Consider the following 21411-nt stretch of genomic DNA (forward strand, 5'->3'; position numbering starts at 1 on the left):
TAGAATGTAAGGAAATGCACACATATAAATGTAACTTTCACAGAACTTTTATGATGACGTTTATCTTAAGTTAAAATAACGTTCACAAAAATGGGACAATAAATACTAGGGTATATTAAAATGTTGCAACAGATTAGAAAATACGACAGTTTTATGCTATGACCTACAGTAGATAAACACCTACATTCTTCACGAGGAGACCTCATGAAGGATCTTATTTCATGAATAATACGATTTGATTGGCTAGTTTTCAAGGCTTTGACCACTGAACATTCATTTGTTCAAATTTGAAACTGATGTCTCCTTGCTTGCACAGGACTGTGGAGTAAGCAGTGAAAAGAGTTGAAATTTCATGGTAAAAATGGCTCAACATTATGTAATAGGTAAGTCATAATCTGTACTTCTAGGCTTGGCCCACTTTAGTATTAGCCCGAGTATGCCAAGGCCAAGCATCTGTTAATCTTCTTAACTCATGTTCAGTTACTACCAGGTACATTTGTACAATTCTATCTATCAAGAAGTGGTTCAGACTAGCCACTTATTCAGTATTAAAACAACTATTTTTTAATGTATGAACTGTAATGTTTTGATGACAATAAATATATCACCATAGTTGACGAATTAATAAGATAAGCATCACACTTGATAGATTGTATAGTTGGTTGAAGATAAAAATGTAATTTAATGTTGTGAATAATAATGACGTGATATATTATTATATTTCTATTTCCGACATCGGTAGTCTATCATTACATGGCATCAAATGAAAACCTTTCTTGTAAACTGGAAAACTGTTATCATCATCGTCAAGTAACCTGTAACCCCTTAAAAGCATGTGCGGATTCAAACGTACAAAATCATATTGATGTACAGTACTACCGACTGTGATAACAAAGGTAATCACTTTTGTCAGTTATTTCATGTTATATATAGTTACATTTTTCTATATGTTTACTCTTCTAATTATTACTTTTGTTATTATAGTTAACAATTAGTTCTATTTCACCAATTTCAACACTTTAATGTACAAAATCTGTTACTAATGAATTTCTATTTGACAAGAATAATTAGCAAACTACAGAATTATCAAACAAAACATTTTAACTCCACAGACTGGACCACTGATATAGTTGGATTGAAGAGGAGCCATGTACAAGAAGTTGAAATATAATACAATTGCGAATAATTATAATAATTTAGATACAGCTCAAATCAGCAGTATAGAACTGTAATATATGGTTACTGTGATTTAAAGTTATGGCCTGGCAACAAAGAAAATACTGTACCACGATTATTTTTATATAGTATATAAAATGATTATTCATTATTTTGCCATGTATTTATATGTTGATGCAGTTTGCATTATAACTGTTTACTTTCTTATTTGTTTTAAAACTTGTCTTTCTTCAATAAAATCTTATCAGATGCCGTATATTTTAGCCATGTGTTGTGTACAGTAGGTGAGGTTCCTAGAAAAATATGCATGCGAATTTTAATCAATGAACGTTTATACTATTTAACGGTGACTAGCAACGTGTAAAAAATGTCAACAACCAACGTTTTGAAGATTACAAATAGAGTTCAACAAACACTAAAATGATGTTATATGGATGTTAATTTGAACATTAAACTAACGTTATTAATAAGGTTTAAAGAACGTCAACAAGGGTCAACATTTTTACGTTAAGGTAACGTTATTTTACAACATCTAAATAACGTTACCATAACTTTCAATAAACATTTAAAAATAACGTCATTTAAACATTATTTCGAACCTTCAAACAACGTTATTATTAACGTTTAATGAACGTTTACAAGGGTCAACATTTTGACGTCAATCAAACGTTAACTTGTAACATTCAACGTTTAAAAAATCACCTTATTTAAACGTTATTTTAAACCTTCAACAAACGTTACAAAAAACTTTCAAAGAACGTTTACAAGGGTCAACATTTTTACGTCAACCTAACGTTAATTTGTAACATTCAAAAAACGTAACAGTAACATTCAAATAACGTTATTTGAACGTTAAATTGTTTGCTAGGGGGCTGGGGAGGGGTTGGTCCGTGGCGGTTGTTATCACTACCCGACGGAAGACAAAATGCCATCCAACTAGACCAGAATTTTCCGATCAGGATAGGAAGCGTTTTCAAGATATAAATGGTCAAAGTTCAAAATTGACCAATTACAACATTGTATTAAATAATGTATCAATATATAAATTTACGAAAAGGCAAAATTCTGTAAAATCGCGCGTTAGAATGTTTACCAGAGGGTATATAAAGTGTTCGGCTGACCACCTGATGTAACTAAAATTGGATGTAAATTAAATTGAGTTAAGATAATTTGACAATTACAACGAATTTAGGTTCAACAATTTTCCCCAAATAGGGGTGTTTTCCGATCGTGGTATAGACTGTCTAATGAATGTCTATCTAGGCTTGAAAAATACCCGCACATAATAATACAACGATGCTTCCCATTCAGGGGTGGCGCCAGGATCTTTCCGACGCGGGGGCTAAATTCCCCGACTGGCTATGCGAGTGAAGCGAGCATCACTTGGCTGGGGGCAAGGGGGCCGCCAAGGGCCCCTGGTGGGGGTCCAGGTGGGGGGAATCCCCCGGAAGCAACGCGTTATAGCGTAATTTGAGGCCGTTTTAATCAGATTTAGGGTAGCCAATTTTTTCAATTTTGTATGGTACATAAATAAAATACTGTGTGAAAAACACATTGCAAAAGAGGTCCGGTACGATGACTGTGTAAATCCATTCTTTCAAATTTAAAAATGAAGTTTTTAAAGTTCAATATGCCTATCATAGAAAATATACGCGAACGTAAAACCTACCCACGGGCCAAGAGGTATATCGTTATAATCGCAGAGACGTAGGCAGGTTGCTGTCTGGGGGTGCGAAAATTGTAAATGCGCGAGATATCCATGGTCTGATCTGTAAGAAAATTTTGAAAAATAGAGCTGCTAGGTCCCCGGAAATTACAATTATACATTGATATATAAAACGAAGTTACAAGTCTATCAGAGAACAAGCCCACCGAGGTTGAGATGGAGCTAAGGACATTTAAACAACTAGAGTTGTTAGGTCCCCGGATATTGGATTATAGTATTTCGAAAAAAAGAAACAAAATATATAAGGCTCCAGGACCAGCCCTACCATTAGGGTTGAGCTGCTAAGAAAATTGTGAAAAATAGACCTGCTAGGTGCCTGGAAATTGCACTTATATAGGCCCATATTGATAAATGAAACGAAATTATAAGTCTACAGAACCAGAGCTAAGAAAATTGTCAAAAATAGAGCTGCTAGGTGCCTGGAAATTGCACTTATATAGGCCCATATTGATAAATGAAACGAAATTATAAGTCTACAGAACCAGAGCTAAGAAAATTGTCAAAAATAGAGCTGCTAGGTCCCCTGAAAACATTGAAATATGAAACGAAATTATAGGTCCAGCCCACCATGGTTGGGGTGGAGCTAAGAACATTCTGAAAAATAGAGTTGCTAGGTCCCGGAAATTTAACTTATTATACTTCGAAGCATAAAACAAGATATATACCGGTACGTCTCCAGAACCAGCCCTACCATGGATATAAAAAAAATTGTAAAAATAGAGCTCTAGGTTCAATGCACTGACTGTATATTGTACATCGAAATATGAAACAAAATGTACGGTAAGTATACATGACCAGCTCTATAATTGGGGACGGTTGAGCTAAGACAATTTTGAAAACTAGAGATGCAGGTCTTCAAAAATTACACCTATACTTTAAAAAAATTCAGACATAGAGGCCTAAACAAGTTTCCCTTTTTACCTTTTATTTGGAGAGGAACGCGTCCACAAGCGTAGACCATTTTCCGTCGGGGAAATTAGTTTATTTCAATTCCCAGATGTGAATCTGGAATTTCGATATACGAGCAGTTCATGACATACAGGACATTGGAAATGTAATAACTTAGCTATTATAAGATGTTGGCTAAACGAAAATGGCATGTTTTTTGTTTAGTAATGTAGGCCGAGCCTACAGTGAAAAACGTCTATTTCAGGTTCAGGTACCCCACGGTAATCGTAAATTAAAAAATTGAACATACGAACAATAAAATAGATCGCGAAGATAATTCGTACCTTTTTGCTGTCGATACACAGTACACGACGCGTCAGTAAACTTCGCCTGGAAAGTAACTACAGTACACATTCTGGTCCCTGGGTGGAACATGATATCACGCGTAAACGATTCGTACAAAGGGACACCGCCAGACAAGTGCATACCTATTGTTTATTAGATCGCTGGCAATAATGCATGCATAATAAAGTGTAATAGCCCTCCGACGTACTTAACAAAAATGGAACTTCGCGGTTTTCTAGTGGCTGAAGCTACGAAGTGAACGCGAATGATTTTTACTTTATATTATATTCCCCGACTCGCGTTTCCCGACGTGGGGGCTAGGCTCCCCGTCGAGGGGGCTACAGCCCCCGTATCCCCCCCCCCCGTATCCCCCCCCCCCTCCGCTGGCGCCACCACTGTTCCCATTTACCTATCTCCTTCTACGACAATTGTTTTTAATAGCTGAAAACCGGGTGAACAGCTCGAGTGCAGCATCATAATGTTGAAGCGAAGCGAGCGTACCACCTAACCCAAATTTATTTAAGCACAATTTGGTCTTTTATTACATTATTATGACTAGATGGTACCATCTAGGTCGTGCCCACCGGATGGTTCTCGAATACATAGTAATTTCAGCGTTAAATAACTGGCGTTTTCAAATACGTACCATAGGACAATTATACATGTCGTTTACTGGAACGAATAAATAGACACGGTGATGTATGTACTCAACTAGAATGAGCACACTGGGAATCAATTACTTCCGAAAGTGAAACTTGTCAAAAAATGAGACCAATTGTTTGAGTCAAATTTAAACAAACTTAATTTGTGTTTTGTAGGCCTATGTAATTAGGATTGAGGTATGGGGAAGAGATTTGGTAATTAGAAGGGGTAAAAAAACTCGGTTTCATTCCCAAAGCATTACCCAATCTTTGTTTTATTTTGATGTTTTGCTTTTTATTTTGTGGATAATCTAATTTTGTGCGAGGTTTTGTTTACTCTCCGGATGAAAATTTGAACCTAGGCGCATAGGTAGCCCTGTTGTGTTGGGAATACGTACGTAGTGAGCCGCCTGCAGGTGGTGTGCTTGTCACTCATACTTGACCTTGCGTCGGCCTAACATAAATCGGTCATTTCAACCCGAACGATGATTTGCTATACTCGAAATGAAATTTTACTTCTTTCTTCTACATGCGAGAGTAAAATACTGAACGATTATTGCTGTAAAACTCTAATAGAAAATGGAATATTTCGTAATGGAAACGAACCTGATATATGGCAAGGAAAAGGTGTCATTAAAAGCCGTAGACGTCACCGAGGACGTCGCGGTGGCCGTAAAATGAGGAAAACAATTGATACTTTGATTACAAACCGTTCAGTTAGACTAAATAAATCAAGAAGCGTCAATCAATCTAACCTGATTCCAGTCTCAATCTTAGCTAATTAATAAGATTAATAATAAGGTGACGAAATTCCAATTTCCCACTTTTCTATTTACGAATCCATGTTCTATTTGTAATAAAATGGAAGACCTTCAGGTAACACTGGAACATAATAACATTCAAGTTTGTTCACTTGCGGAAACATGGTTTAATGGAGACTATATTTGCAAGGTCAGTGACTATAATATTTTCTATAAGAGCCGCACAAATACCAGAGGAGGAGGTATAGCAACCTACGTCCACAACAGCATTCCTTCTGATGACGAACTAGAATGTGTTTGGGTCAAATTACAGCCTTATAAGCTTCCCCGTGAAGTTTCTGAAATATATGTGTGTACCATTTATTGTAGCCCTAATCAAAACAAAGACCATCAACGTGACCTCTTAAACCATCTTAGAAATTCGATTGATACTATTCGTTCAAGGAGAAATTTAGCAAAAGTCATTATTGCTGGGGATTTCAACAGTGTTGATATCTCCCCTCTAATTAAACATGTCGTTGATTTTCACCAAGTTGTTAAAGATAAAACCAGAGGAGACAACATTCTTGATCTCATAATTTATCGGACCTTAAAGATTTTTATATGACTCCTATAATTCAAGCCCCACTTAGAAAAAGTGATTACAATGTCATTATTTGGAAACCGCTGAACTCCATTAAGTGTAATGGTAAAATGGTTACAAAGATTTTTAAGCCTTGTACTGATTCGTCGATGAGAAGTTTCGGAAACTGGATTACCAAATTTGACTGGTCGCAGGTCTATAGTATAAAAAATGTAGATGATAAAGTGAATATAATGAACGATACCCTCACCACCGCGTACAACAAGTTTTTTCCTACCAAACATTTGCGAGTTTATTCTACCGATAGACCTTGGATTACTCCATACATTAAGAAACTGATCAGGTATAGACAAACTGCTTTTAGGAAGAAAAAACATGAACGTTACAAAACACTTAGAAATAAGGTAATTTGGGAAATAAAGGAGAAGTACTATCGTTATAAAGTAAAAACGCTTGAGGTGAGCAATACCCGTAAATGGTACGACAAATTGAAGCAGATTTGTGGTAAGCGAAAAGACAAACCAAAAATTGCATTTGATAATCCTTTACCGATCCCAGATTCCGTTGCCTCTAAACAAATTAATGAACACCTCGCAAAAATTTGTCGTGAACTGGATCCTCTCAAACTTGATGAATTGCCTACATACCTCCCACCTGAGGGTCAACCGCCACAGTCCAACAACAATTATTAAAAGTGTAGATTAATAAATCAGTTCCACCTGGAGAAATTCCACCAGTTATCATCAAGGAACTTACACCTGAAATAGCAGAGCCCCTAACGCATATATTTAATTCTTCTTTGAAAGAGCAGGGGCGGTCGCAGGACAATTTTAAGAGGGTTGCCCAAAGACTCCAGGGCTGTAGACACTGGGTATTTGAACAAGCAAATGGTTAAATGACACCCCTAAATGGCCGCAAATGGTACTCTCGCGGGTACAATTCATGATAAATTGCAGTTCACTCTATAGTGCGCTAGCAAACAGATGATTGTAGCCTATATTATTCCGCCGGTAATAAAACATACGCGACTAACATTAACAATATTATAGGATAACATGTTTTTTCGTTCAATGCAAACGTCACGTCGAAGTCCTCGATGAAAGTACTTCTGGTACGGTAATACATTCTAATAACTGTACTCAATTAATGTAAATTAATTATCAATTAATAATTTTTAAAAGTTATACAAAAAATATGAAGCTGCTATATAAATATTGAGCAAAAACATTGTATTATTTTGAATTAAATGCTAAATAAAGTCCGATGTTAAATCAACAATTTCCAAAATTCATTTTTATTTATCCACTAAAACTTTACAAATGTGTGGTTTAAACCACACTACAAAAAAAAAACAAAGAAAGTAATGATAGGATATTGCAGAAAGAAGCAAACTTTGCTCTGCTACCGGTATAACAGGTTTCAAATTTCGGAACTCCATAAATTACTACGGAAATTCGGCCTAATATTTACGGATGTACGGAAGTGAAGATAAATAGGGTACTACACGCATCGGAAATACAAAACTATACGCACAATTATGATTTGGCCTAAAAAATGGCCTTAGATTATGGAAAACACCCGGCAAAACGCAATAATTATGGACTAATCAATTAATAGCCTTGGCATTATGCCTAATATTTAAAAGGAATGAATATAGGCTATATTTCGTTTGTCGATAATTTGTTGACGCAAAGTTCATGTGGTGTCTGATCATTTCGGCCGCCAGTCATTTCGGCCGCCGGATATGGAATTGCCAAATTCATGAAACGCCAAAAAGGACAAAATATGTATCGTTCATTTCGGCCGCCAGAATTGTAATTATTGTTGCATATGTATGACACGCCATATGTGTTAACATGTTAATATAAAGCCGAATCGGCGGTCTTCAATTCCAGAAACAGCAGCGATATTTATGGCGTGCACATTGTCACCACAACAGTGAGTATTAATGATATTTTCAGCAAACATTTATAATGTAAGAATGTTTATTATACCTAATACAATTTAATTTACAGGTGCCAAGAAGTATGTGTGCTTTTTGAAAATAAAGTGGTTTATTATTTAAATGTCGGAAATTAATTTAGATATTTTAACAAATATTTACCAGTATTGATACTTCATTATTATTAATTCTTCAATATCAATCTAATCTTTTTGCTGTTTTATACCATATACGATTCATAGGTACGTACCCTCACTGTCAAACAGATACCGGTAAATTTTAACTCAAGTGCTTACAAAAATGAAACAAATAAAATTGAAAAACATTAAAACTAGTGTCTCTTATAAATACAGTACTTGGTATTCATCAGCTACTTGTTGTGAATGATTGCGGTAAGACACTATAGCCTAAATTAAGCCTTATATTATACATTCCAACTGTTAAACGCTTTCGCCGGCAGGATTGCTCGCTTTTCGAAATACAGTATAAAAAACAATCTCATTTGCCAACTGATACGTAGCCCTAAACCAGTTTTACTTTAAAATGTATAGCTTTTGTTTTATATAGAAACAAAACGTCACCATTTACATAAAAGGGGGAATCCCGGGTTTTTTAGTTTTAGCGGCAGCGCGTGCATGGCACGCGTGTAGCTCAATAAATACGGCCGTTTCCGCAGCCAAAACAAAATATCGGTTAATTGTTCAACCAATAAAAGTGCGCATGATCAGTCATTACCAAACAACCAGATGCCCAATCACATTGCAACAATTTGTCCTTCACGTCAAAGGTTAACAATTATCGCATTTATCCGATAATTATCTGATTTGAATGAGAAAAAATAAGAATCTCCGCGTAATTGATCGAACCCTCTTCCTTGGATATTTGGTCAAACTACTACAAATAAACAATTCATCGCGCGTCATCGCAAGTTTATTGAAATTGAATATACAAAAGGAAGACCACATTATATAAAAAAAGATACGCCTACTTGTTTAGCGCATATTAACTGTTTAGCGTCGGATTTTTTGGTTTTTTTAATCAAATATTTTATGACGAAATGCGTCCGAAAATGACAAAGAAAAATCCCCTCAGATATGTACGGTTATTGTTAGTGGCGGTTTCAAAGATCATTTGTGTGTACTAAGGTATTATTAAAACCAAGGCACTAATGTTTGATGAGCCTTGTAAATCTCATCCTAGGGCATTTTGTTTGAAAATTATAAATGAAAATTCCCTTATATATCGCAAAGCTATCATTTGTTTTAATAAGAAGGAGGTGATGATGAAGTTTGTTTTATGTGCCAGTCAATAACACTTTTTAACATTTATTATATTCATAAAGAAACAGATTTTCACAAAGCACACGTATCTTCGGGACCTGTACTCTGTAAAAGAAAAAAAATGAAAAAATGTAATCAATATTCATTTTGACCAAAATATTCAGACGGTAAAATAAAATAACTTTAAATCTAAAAAAAAACTGTATTTAGCCCATTATTACAACTGATCTCTGGTTTAAATTACCCATGGATTAAAGAATTATTCCTTAATCCATGAATTACCATAGTTCTCTCTGTGGCGTTCCATAGACTTGGTAAAGTTATTTTTTTTTACTGTAATACTGTACAGTTATTTCAATTTGGCGCGCCATACCTGGCGGCCGAAATGCACTGTGACCGTTCATGTGACTGCTTGATCCAGGTAATCTGTGATGGCGCTAGTAACACTGCTATGCGTGGGTAATTTGTGAATGACGTAGTAGGCTACATACACGAGCCTAGTAGATAGGTAGGGAAGATCTGTACTGCCGTTCATTGCGAGAGGAGGGGGAATTCCGGTAATGTGTCATGATAATGTAACAAGCCAGAGATGAAATAAAATCACAGATACATTTATCGTTGTTTTAGTCGTCGTCAGAAGTTTATCGACCGACATCTATTTATTTTTTTGTGACAATTAAAGTTGAATATACAGTATATATATATTTCTCATGTGCAGTAGAGCGTTTCTTTGATTGAATAATTTTGTTTGTATTATAACACAAGTTCATTTTGGATTTTCAGTAAATTACCAATGGTTTATTCAATGTCAACACTGTAACTAATTCCTCACTATTCAATCAAAATGTTATTATTATACTATATTGTTGAAAAATGGATTGCGTGATATGAAAATGGATTGATAGTAAAACGCAACAAAGATACGTTCTTGTCTGGTTATAAGGTATTCAAGCGGAAAATTATTTTTGTAGTGTTCCATTAAATTCAAAATAAATGTTATTACAAAGAAGTATATTGGTTGTGAAGGTCGTTAAATTCGTTGGCGCCAACATTACTTCTTTTACCAACTTTACCAATTAAGCTAACATCAAAACATTCAACAATGATAAAATGCCCTGCAACTCTGTAACTAAGCCTATTCTATCAAGTTCCAGGTCCGGACCCCCCTCCCCCATCTCCCCTAAATGTTAAAGGTGCCCTCTTTTAGAGAAACACACTAAATACAATTTTTTTTGCGTCAGTTAGACAAAAAAAATATGAAGCTGCTGCTATAAATATTGAGGAAAAAGTTTAAATTGTATTATTTTGAATGAAATGCTAAATAAGTCAGAAGTTAATTAAAACCACAATTTTCAAAATTCATTTTCATTTATCCACTATAAACTGTACAATAAAAAAAATATAAAATAAAGAAATTGATTAAAGGAAATTTGCAGAAGGAACGGGAAAAACAAAACTATACTATAATATCATTTGGCCTTAAATTATGGAAAATACGCAATAATTGAACATAAATGAACAAATCGACGACCCATATGACGGGTTTTTCCCGAACACAGAGTGTGTTGGCCTCCTTTCATACCTCTCATCAGGAGAGAGTGTTCTGACCTCGCGAAGCGTATCTTTGCCCCGCTATTCAGATAGATAACCGTAAGAATACTCGTGTCACACAATCTTAGTTATAGAACAGCATTTATTCACGCCGATACTCTACGACGATCGATACACAAACGCCGATACGTAAAACTGTAAGAATACTCGTGTCACACAATCTTAGTTATAGAACAGCATTTATTCACGCCGATACTCTACGACGATCGATACACAAACGCCGATACGTAAAACTGCATCTGATGTACGATACGGTATCATATGGTAAACTGTAAAAAATAACAAAACAACAATTACAATTAAGTGCAAAGGGCGCCCTCATGACAGCCTCAAACTCACTCAAGATACAGAGCTAACTTATCAACAATAAATTATTAAATTGTTAAATCAAACAAAACAACGGTAGGAGACAGCGCCCTCAACTCCGGCTGTCCCCACGTACCACGATGCAGTCGAACGCATCCACACATAAAACAAGGCCTAGCAAACGGGCTAGCGAAATGACGTACGCCTAGGGCAACGTCCCAATACGGGCGAGAACACATAGCTCTTGAACTCCCTTCACACCCGCCTAAACACAGGCTGCGACGTACAATGTACGTTTATAGGCTAACTAATCACAATATAATTTATAAATATCAACAATCCGGAGTACGGTATAATTATGGAAATGATGATCTTACTTACAAGAGCTGTACTCTACAAACAGTCTACATAAAGATGATTCAATCATAAGTTTTCTCGAACTAATGCTAATAATGTTATATCATCATGGCGACAAAGGGTTGCCACGAAAGTAATAAACTTTGCCCAAATTCAAAAGAAAATAAGCATCACACTCCCCGTCTGGTGTCTTAATGACACCACAAACTATAACATGTTAAAAGTCCAAACATCATATACATTAAACAAAGAAACTCTTAAGGAGTCAATAACAATTTCTCAACGTATTAGTGATCAGATTCGACGAGCATCACAAGATCATGAATCGGTCTGCAATAGCTCTTCCCATTGGTTGACACACGCACACTAACTTGCCGGACACAACCATCGGCTCCTTCAAACACCTTGTCCACTATAGCCATTGGCCACTGGTTACGCTTGACATTCTTATCCCGCAACATCACTATGTCACCATCTCTAACGTTTCTTTCCTGTACATTCCATTTGCGACGTAGTTGAAGTGTATTTAAGTATTGGATCTGCCATCTCTTCCAAAATTGCTCTGCCCCATTATCTGCACCAATCTCCACTGGGCTTGTGACGGTTTCGTTAACTGTAAGAATAGATGATTTTCGTGCAACAGAAGCCATCTTCATCAGAGATGACAAACAGTTTTGAAAACCATGTTAATTAAAAAATCGTACCTCCTGAACAGAGGGTCATTTATGAGATAAAAAATTACTGTAAAATGATTAGCCTACATAACTGTATGAAAGACTGAAAAAAATTAGAAAGATTTTGTCATCGTTCAAAATCAATAGAAAACAAGGCCAACAGCCATAAGTCGAGTGCTCTCAGAAAAAAATGAACTTTCAAAAAGTAATGTACTTTAAAACTTTTCTGTACATCAAAACAGTTCAAAAAGTACAGAAAAGCGATAAAACGCATATTGATACCGGGCCAACAGACAGACCGACCGACCGACATAGTGAACTATTGAGTCGCGTCCACGCGACTAAAAACACCATAGTGTATAAGGCGGAAAAATGGTGGTGACAAAAATAATTTCTGTGTGTAGGCGTAACCTATTTCCCCTTTTTAAAAAACAGATATGCATATATTTATTACAAGAAATCTTACAAATTGATTTGATGATTTAACATACTTTTTGTGTTTAGGTAAAAAAGAATGGCACATCTTCTAGGTTCCAAGTATTGTTTAGATAGTTTATGGAATGATACTCAAGATTTACAAAGTGCCATCAATGATGTGTTCTCAAGAGTTTGCCCTGTACGTTACCCTTCATGGAAATTCCCAGACAACGTAAGTAGGTTCCAGAATGGTCAAACCTGTACTGTACATAAATTTGTTATGCTTGCTCACTGCTATCAATTTGTTTTCAATTTTCAATACAAGCAGCACGTTACCATATGATCATAATAGAACATCTACTATTAGAGATGGTTCTAGACAGCAATTCAGCTTAATATTCATACTTTAAAGAAAAAGAATTTTGTCCAACAGAGCATCTCATACCTATGAAGCTGAAACCACTAATGATTGAGTGAAGAATGTTAACCACTAAGCTACTAGATAAGAGTGACGATTGACAATTCCATTTTTATATTATACTGTTTTATATACAATTATATATTTATTTTCAGATCTCCTGTGATCTTGATATTTCTGAGTTATTAGATGAGTTTAAGTACACCAGTGATGATGAAGAACACAGCCAAGTGTCACACATTGTTTCATTTGAGCTTGTCATTGATAGGTAAAGTAAAAAATCATATATTAACCTCTCTGATTAAAGACCTCCAATTAAAGAAAAAAAAATAAAATTCCAGGATGGTGCTTTTACTGCAGAGTTTCACACGCTATGTAGAGCAGCTACAGCAACTACTGTCTGGCAGACCTGTTACCCGTGGTGATGGACTGGGAAACCAGATGTCCATTGGCCTAGTTGTTAAAAAGTTCTGGAACAAAATGGTGCAACTCTATTCAGCAGTACAGCAATGTCAATCAGAGGTTAGTTTGGTTGTTCAGTGCAGACAGATGTGAGGTGCTTTCCCGAATAATCGTATGATCAGAACCGTACTGGATATGATCAACTAGCGTTGATAGCGTTCATAGAAGTACTGATACTATAAAATACTTCTTCATCAGTAGGCCTACTTCTATGAATGAATGATTAGTTGGGAACATGAACGTTAGTTGATCAACCCCCAGTACCATTTTTTTGTACGATCATTCGGGAAAACACCATCGACATTTGCTTGTTTACAAATAATATTACCCGATTTGTTTTTGGACCTCTCCCGTTGGAAATAACTTCTTATGTTAATACATTTCCATCACCATGCCTAACATCTGAATGTCAACCAGGCTCTCGCATATTGTATACCTTTTTTTTCTAAATAAATGTTTCTCATTCATTCATCTTTTCATTCAATTTACAGAACAGAAGTAAAAGTCGTACAATACAGAAATTGGAATCAATAAACAGAGACTTACAGTGTAAGCCTGGCAATGGGCCAAGAAATCTTTCTGCTTCAATGGTTTTTAATGCTCAACACTCAGGAAAAGAACAAGATCTTTTGGTTGGTTCTTCAGGATTAGTAAAAGATGAAATATCTAAAGACACATGTACAGTCTCATCCCAAACTCTTGAGACTGCATTTGTACCATGTGAAGCCTGTGCCAAAGTGCAGTTGAGTCTGAAAGAGGTTAGTAAAATAATTGCCGGAGTTTGTGTTTCTCAAGGAATCACCAGTGCCATTCATAAGCATATGAACAGTGAGATCGATGCCACACTAACAGCTGCAGACCTCGCCAGATGGTCAAATGAACAGACTAAAGACTTGGAAAAGATCAATCAACATCTGGATAACCTAATGAACCAAATTGATCCTCTGACATCAGATCTTGGAAAATCAAAAGATGAATGTCTGTATTTAAAAGAAAGTCTGGAAAAGAATGAAAAAGAACTAAAGAAAGAAAAGACGCAAAGGGAACAGCAGCTGAAGACACATGCCGCAAAGTTGAAAGAAATTGACCAAAAACATTCATCAATATTATCAGTAATAGAAAGAAATAATGAAGAACTTAATGATAAAAAGAAAAATCTTGAAGCACAAATCACAATCTTGAAAAAGGAAGTGCAAAACCATGTTGATTCTGTGAAAGACCTAGGTAAGTGAAATGATTACATTCCAGGCATTATTACTGTATCAGTATCATAGATGTTGTGCTGGATCAAGGTGGGTGGCCTTAAAATTTTAAAAGCTTTTTTATGGCCTTCCATGCAGCCTACACTATTTCAACATTCCATTTTTCATATTTTACAGAGTAGAAAAAAGGCTATCCAACATAGCCTTGTTTGAACATTCGGTTATTTGTACAGTTTTATCATTGACAAACTCTTTCTTTCAATAATTATTTACAGAACAACAGAATGCAAAATTAACAAATGATTTGGATGACAATCGAATTGCCAGAGGACAAATATAAGAACTTGAAACCAGTTTGAAAGACATCAACAATGAGCTTAAAACAACCCTGACTGAATTAGATGAAAAGGCCAGGGTTCTAACAAAAGAACAGGCCAAGAATAGAAGTATACAAAAACATAGTCAGGTACATTACCAACAGTTTTTCTAAGCCGATTGTAAAAGAAGGTCATTAACAAAATAAATGTCAGCTTTAAATGCATGTACAATTGCAGTCATGGTTCTGGATCTGACCTACCTGCAGAACTTATTAATTTTAAAATGTACATTATACTCTCCATCAAAGATTGTATATTTAGGGAACTTGTTCATCATAATGATTAATTCTGTAAAACATGCAGACATACACACACTCTTAAAAAGATGGGTACTTTTGGAACAATGATATGTTAAACCATGGACATATAAATGAGTGTAGCAGCTGGCGAACACTGCTTGCACAGCCATGTACCTTTGTCGCCACCTTCGGGACGTGCTCCCCATATCGAGCTACCTGAAACACTTTAATTTAGTGTTACCAATTATTACAGCTCTTTTAATTGTAAGCGATCATCCGTGTCCGTTTTTAAATAGCATGCATATTGTTTGTGGTTCATCGTTATTTATTTTTAAGTCGTCATCGAAGTCTAAATCTGTGTTGTCTTTTCCATTGATTGTATATAAGCATGGCATTGCCGAAAATCAAAACAATGCATTCTTGCACATGTGCATGCTCAGAAGTGAATAATGTGTGCCATTGTTTATTAAATGAATCGATCAATTACACTTATTATTCGGAAAACATGATGTATCAAAGAGCCATACTATGTTGTAAGTCCTTCTAATTTATAGGTCCATGGTTAAACTACTAGAGAGCCAACTCCAACACAATCACAGCTCAAAAAGTGAGCCACCTTGAAGAGGAACCAATGGCCAAAATATTCACCAGTTTGATGTTGTGCCCACTACTCAGTCACTCACCAAGTTGAGTGTATCAATAATATAAAATAATATGCTCACTTGTTGAAATCCGACCACTCCCTCCCACCATAAAATCTCCTCCTATTCCTTTTAAATTTTTTTAATTAACTTTTTGTGTTATGTAAGGGTTTACAAGTGAAATATGATGCTCTGTTACAACGAGTCGATGAACTTAATGAAGAATGTGAAGTGTTGAAGGAGAAGGTGGATGAAATGGAAGAAGAAAATGAAAAGGCATTTGATACGTTGACATCAACACAGAAAGAACTGAAAGCATTGAAAGAAGAGTTAAAGCAAGAGAAGGTAGAACATATTCATTCATTAGCCTGAATAGAGAGTAGGAGAGAGATGACACAATGGTAGGGAATCAATTTAGACTCATCAGAAGCATCTAGTTCTTGACCAATGTACTCTCATCCTTATGCCTTTAGATCACATTGGTACCATGGGTATCCGTCTCTGTGCATTAAAATTAACCTGGAAGACAGGGTAGGTGGTTGGCTCAACCACTGGAGTATTCGGTACAATTATATATCCAAAAAAGTACTATTCTGGTTAGAACAGCTAGAACAAATAGTTACTTCACACTAAGCAATGAAATTGAAAGCACAATTATAAGGGAATTTTTTAAAGTCAAAAACATTCTGGATAAAATAAAAAGGAGGAATACAAAAATGTTGGTGGAGAGACGATCTCACAACATATGCCAGAAATACCTGGGCTAGGACAGTACAGAACAGAAAAGATTGGTTAATTACATCCAAGGATTCTGGAGCCATGGGGAAAATAGGAAATACTCTTTATTGTACTTAGATTAGAACAAACCTACCTTTTATATTTCAAGGATTCAGGAACTGCATTGAAAACTGAGAAGGATTTTCTGATGAACTCAATTCAGGATCTTCAGAAGATGATCATTGCACTAGAAGATCAGCTCAATGAAACTGAAGACAAGATGAGGATGATCTGCCAATACCCAGACCAGCCAACGGGTCTGAAAATGACCAGGCCCAGAGGTAGGTACAAAGTTGAAAAGCCTGGTGCTGTAGTATAAGGTACTAGAAGAGCATGACTATGGACCAGCCCTTGCTTGACAGTGACCTGGTTGTTGCTGTTATTGTTGCTGTTATTGTGGTTGTTGTTATCCATGTAAATGCCACTGTGGTAATGTTACTAGCAATATTTCAAAGCTTTATTATAGAACAATCAACTCACTACTTGTATTGTCTGTAGAAGTCTTGTGAAAAGAAATTCTTGCACTTTTTGATTTAACTTATTGTTATTTAAATTTGTTATTGAAGATTCTGATACGATGTCAAGACAGATGCAAGCAAACAATGTTCGGATTGAGGTGTTGGAGGAAACAAACAACATGCTGAGAGATGGCATCAACAAGCTGTTTGAAGAAGGCCAGCAAACAACTGCCAAGGTAAGTGTAGGTCAAGGTCATACAGTTATGTCAAAGAATGTGGCATGTCCAGGTCTCAATTCTTATACTAATAGAATTTATATATTTCTTTCCAGAGAACACCGGTTGGACCAGCTGTACCACTTTGGCAAAATTCTACCGGAAATCAGCAAATGTCCAATAAGAATGCTTCAAACCATCGGCTAACAGATAACAGGGATTTGTATACATATAAGTAAGTTAAGGCTATATTTTGCATTACAACCTTTTTCTTGTGATTATTAGTACTCAGTAGAAGTGTAAAATGTAATAAATTATTTGGAAACCCCACATTTATTAATTATTTTATTTTCCTTAGTTACACATAGCAACAGTTGTTATGGTAACCCTGTAGGTGTATGTATGTATAAAAAATTAGTTGGCAGTAAAGTGGGGTTCCTGACCAAAAATTTGACCAAATGCAAAGTCAGATTTTTCCTTTTTTTTTTCCTTTTTTTCTGTAGCTCTTTACACCAAGTAGAAGTCAAAAATGTTTAAAACCTTTGTACGCAATTATTTCATCTACAATTATATGCGCATAAACATTTGTATCTTTTACAGTTTTTTTTGTATACTACTACTAGAGGCGTAGGCTGGGCAGTGTGATAGTTTACAATCCCCCCACCCCCTCTCCCCAACAAGCCTACACCTCTGAAAATTATCTATTGTTAACTGAAAGGTGTCTGTTCTTTACATTTAAAAGAACAGAAATTGTAAATTAATTTCTTGTACTGTATTGTTTAGAAGTCCTCCAGTAGACAGACATAATGTGGGGGTGCGGGCAGTGTGGTAGTTTACAATCCCCCCCACCCCTCTCCCCAACCAGCCTACGGCTCTGAAAGCTATCTATTGTTAACTGAAAGGTATCTGTTCTTTACATTTAAAAGAACATAAATTGTTAATTAATTTCTTGTACTGTGTTGTTTAGAAGTCCTCCAGTAGACAGACATAATAAAAATAGCGCCTCTAATCTTCCAAGACCACCATCACGTGACGGAACAAGGAAAACAGGTAAATAAATGTATGGTTCGTAAATGAAGATGTTATTCCTTTTCTAAATAAGAGTAAAACGAAGCATGAAGACAGCCCTTTTTAGCCTAATAATAATAATAGTTTTTTAAAAAGAGAAGCACAGAATTCCAGCAATCTTAAAATAAAAAACTAAAACTAAAAAAATTTGCAACAACTAAAAAACCTAACAAATAGTTAGATTATGTTAATTCATTGTGCATATGCAGAGATACTGGGACATGTTTCCTCACTCGATTCCCCCACACAGTGTTTGCAGATTCTATGTACAGTGTCACAATATGTGAAGACCGTTGCAATTTGAACAGAAGCTCAGCTCAATTTCAATGTTACTTATTTTTCAACAGCTGAAAAGAAAAAAATACCAGTAAACAATGTTCAGTCTGAAAGGTTAATAGGGGCTGGTAATGGAAGTCTAGGAGCTTACAGGAAACTGAAAGCATCTGGTAGCATCAAGTCAGCTGGAGATTCCTATGGTAAGTAGTCTTACAAACTGTGTATTTTATTCTTTACTTAAAAGGTCAAAGGTTACAGGTCAAATGTTTCATGTTCAAGTTCAAGGTGGTTGAACTGAAAGCTCCCTAATGATTGGATGGAGTCCTGTATTGTGAAGTTTGAAATTTCGGGATATGATATTACATTGTTGCTACTGTATACATTAAACATGTAAAGTTTATTATTGTACTTTATGGTAAATGTATTTATTTTATGAATGTCATTGTATTAATATTGATAATTGATTACTATATGTTATTAAACATTCTGGTTTTTTTTATAATCAACTGAGTAACCCATAAATAATTTGTTAAATTCTATGAATAGTTTTATTCATTATTATATATGTTAACTGAGTGCTTTTTAAGTATGTTTCTTTTTATATCTTTAACACATTTTTGTTTTGTTCTTTTTTTCGTAGATAATCCACCAAGTAAACCAAAAATTGGCTGGAAGACACCAGCACCTTCTTCAGACTCTGATTACATTTCATCACCCACATATATTTGCAATACTTGTGATAAGATGTACACAACAGAACAAGATCTTGAGATACATAAGTCATATTGTTATGAATAGTACTAAAGACTCATAGAATGTTTCATTAAGCAGAATTCCAAGAGCTTGTTTAGAAGTGTTGCATTGCCACCTCTCTGCACAATAAACTCTCTGATTCAGAGGTCTATCGTTGCAAATTTACTGTGGTCATCCTCAAATTCAAGCTGACGTCCAAAATGGCCGCCATTTCATATCACCAGCCTATCAATAAATACTATATGTATTTGATTACAAATTATATTGATGTATAGGTATTGAGATTATCTGTCCAATAGAATATGAATGCTGTGTAATCATTTTTACTAGATACCTTCTACTAAGCAAAAATATTACATTTTACAAAAAATATAAATTAAAATATTTTTTCTCAAAACTGACCAAGCATGGTTTATTTCTAGTTCAAATACATAAGTACATAGACGGTATTTTATTACAGTAGAACCCACTTTCTGGACCCAACAAAGTGTCCCCTTCTTGGGTTGTGCCCTGAATGATTGTTAACTGTAGTGTTAGAACATAGACTTATATTTCTGCCTCTGATGATAGGGGTGACCTAAAGAAGTAGTGCCACTGTAGCTTGGCCACGGCTGTCTCTGTTAGATGAGATAATATTTTTTAAAAAAACATCAGGTTTGAATGTAGTAACTACTTTATATATTTGCTATCCTAAGCACATATACATTTATAAATTAATTTTATTTAATTTCTTTATCATACATTGATTACCAATTATAAAAATATGTAGATAACAAATAAATGTTTATACTGTAGTAGTTGATAGTTCATTCTTTAATCTTTCATTCATTTTTTCATTCGTTTTCTTCAAAACAAAAGTATTGAGTAGGGAAGACAGTAAACGATTTCGATAATTGCATTTCTAAGTAGTCAAATATTTAATGTATTTGTTCTAAACACCATACACATGTAATATATAATTTATAATGCAACAATGAAGTTAAAGATGTATTTATATAGGCCATTCTGCAGTTTTTAATAAAGTTATTCACTTCTGTAAAAAACAAAATATTTATTTCACAAAAGACAAATGAAACGGTTAAACTATTGTCTGACAGACAATTTAAGCATTTTTTTTTTAAATTACATTTTTTTCTTTAAATTACATTTTTTCAGGTAAATAATTTGTTTTTCAAATCATTTTTTGGTTAAAGTAAATAACTATTACAAGAAATTTAAAATGGCATATTCAACAAAACAATTGAAACAAATTGTTTTTAGGAGGACAATATATCTTTTGAAACTAATAAATTAACGTTTTGAAGTCTGCAAACTATCGTTGCCTGGCTGACCCGACAGTAGTCTCTTTAGGCAGTGTCATTTGCATATCTTATATTTTTATTTATTACTAATTCTGCAATAATTTATTAGATGGATATCTTTGTTGTTTTCGTTTGCTTTTAATTTTAATTTTGTATTTGATTATGTTTTTCCTTTGTAATGTATTATATGATGAAATAATAATAAAAAAAAATAAATTCTGCAATAATACGTTTGTATAAGACCTACTAAATCTAGAGGGATGACAGTATGCCAATGTCTGTGTTGAATGAAATTGTTGCCATTTTATTACTCTGAAAAAAAGACAATTACGAAACTTATAATACATCACAACTCAAAGAAAAGACATTTACTTAATCTTTACCATCTCATAAATGAGGTTTGTATAAAAGTCATGACGACAAAGGTAGTAGTGCAGAAAACCCTAAAATGTCACCCCATCCAATGTGAGCTACGTTGGGTTCTATTATTACGAGTTATTTTGCCACTTATCTTTTG

The 21411-nt window shown here is 34.9% G+C and overlaps 1 protein-coding gene and 1 long non-coding RNA gene across 2 annotated transcripts; both read left to right on the forward strand.

Moving 5' to 3' along the window:
- The first annotated feature begins 264 nt into the window (after positions 1–264).
- Positions 265–1227, forward strand: LOC144834992 (uncharacterized). Its single transcript, XR_013611035.1, has 3 exons — positions 265–383; positions 743–896; positions 1113–1227. It is a non-coding gene; the product is annotated as an uncharacterized LOC144834992 (long non-coding RNA).
- An 11568-nt stretch (positions 1228–12795) lies between these two features.
- On the forward strand, positions 12796–20597 carry LOC144858805 (coiled-coil domain-containing protein 157-like). Its single transcript, XM_078714922.1, has 12 exons — positions 12796–12939; positions 13281–13393; positions 13467–13647; positions 14079–14811; positions 15131–15255; positions 16215–16391; positions 16933–17104; positions 17390–17517; positions 17613–17731; positions 18464–18546; positions 18912–19040; positions 19481–20597. Exons 1-12 carry the CDS (start codon positions 12805–12807, stop codon positions 19636–19638), a joined length of 2253 nt encoding a protein of 750 aa, XP_078571048.1. The 5' UTR covers positions 12796–12804; the 3' UTR covers positions 19639–20597.
- Positions 20598–21411: the final 814 nt, after the last annotated feature.

The sequence above is a fragment of the Antedon bifida genome, chromosome 2 (genome assembly GCF_963402885.1).
Source record: "Antedon bifida chromosome 2, ecAntBifi1.1, whole genome shotgun sequence".
Taxonomy (NCBI): Eukaryota; Metazoa; Echinodermata; class Crinoidea; order Comatulida; family Antedonidae; genus Antedon; species Antedon bifida.

Coding starts and splice junctions, on each gene's coding strand:
- LOC144858805 (XM_078714922.1), top strand. CDS start 12,805: ATGGCACATCTTCTAGGTTCCAAGTATTGTTTAGATAGTTTATGGAAT. Junction 16,392..16,932: donor AAGAGTTAAAGCAAGAGAAG/GTAGAACATATT, acceptor TTATATTTCAAG/GATTCAGGAACTGCATTGAA. Junction 17,518..17,612: donor GCCAGCAAACAACTGCCAAG/GTAAGTGTAGGT, acceptor ATTTCTTTCCAG/AGAACACCGGTTGGACCAGC.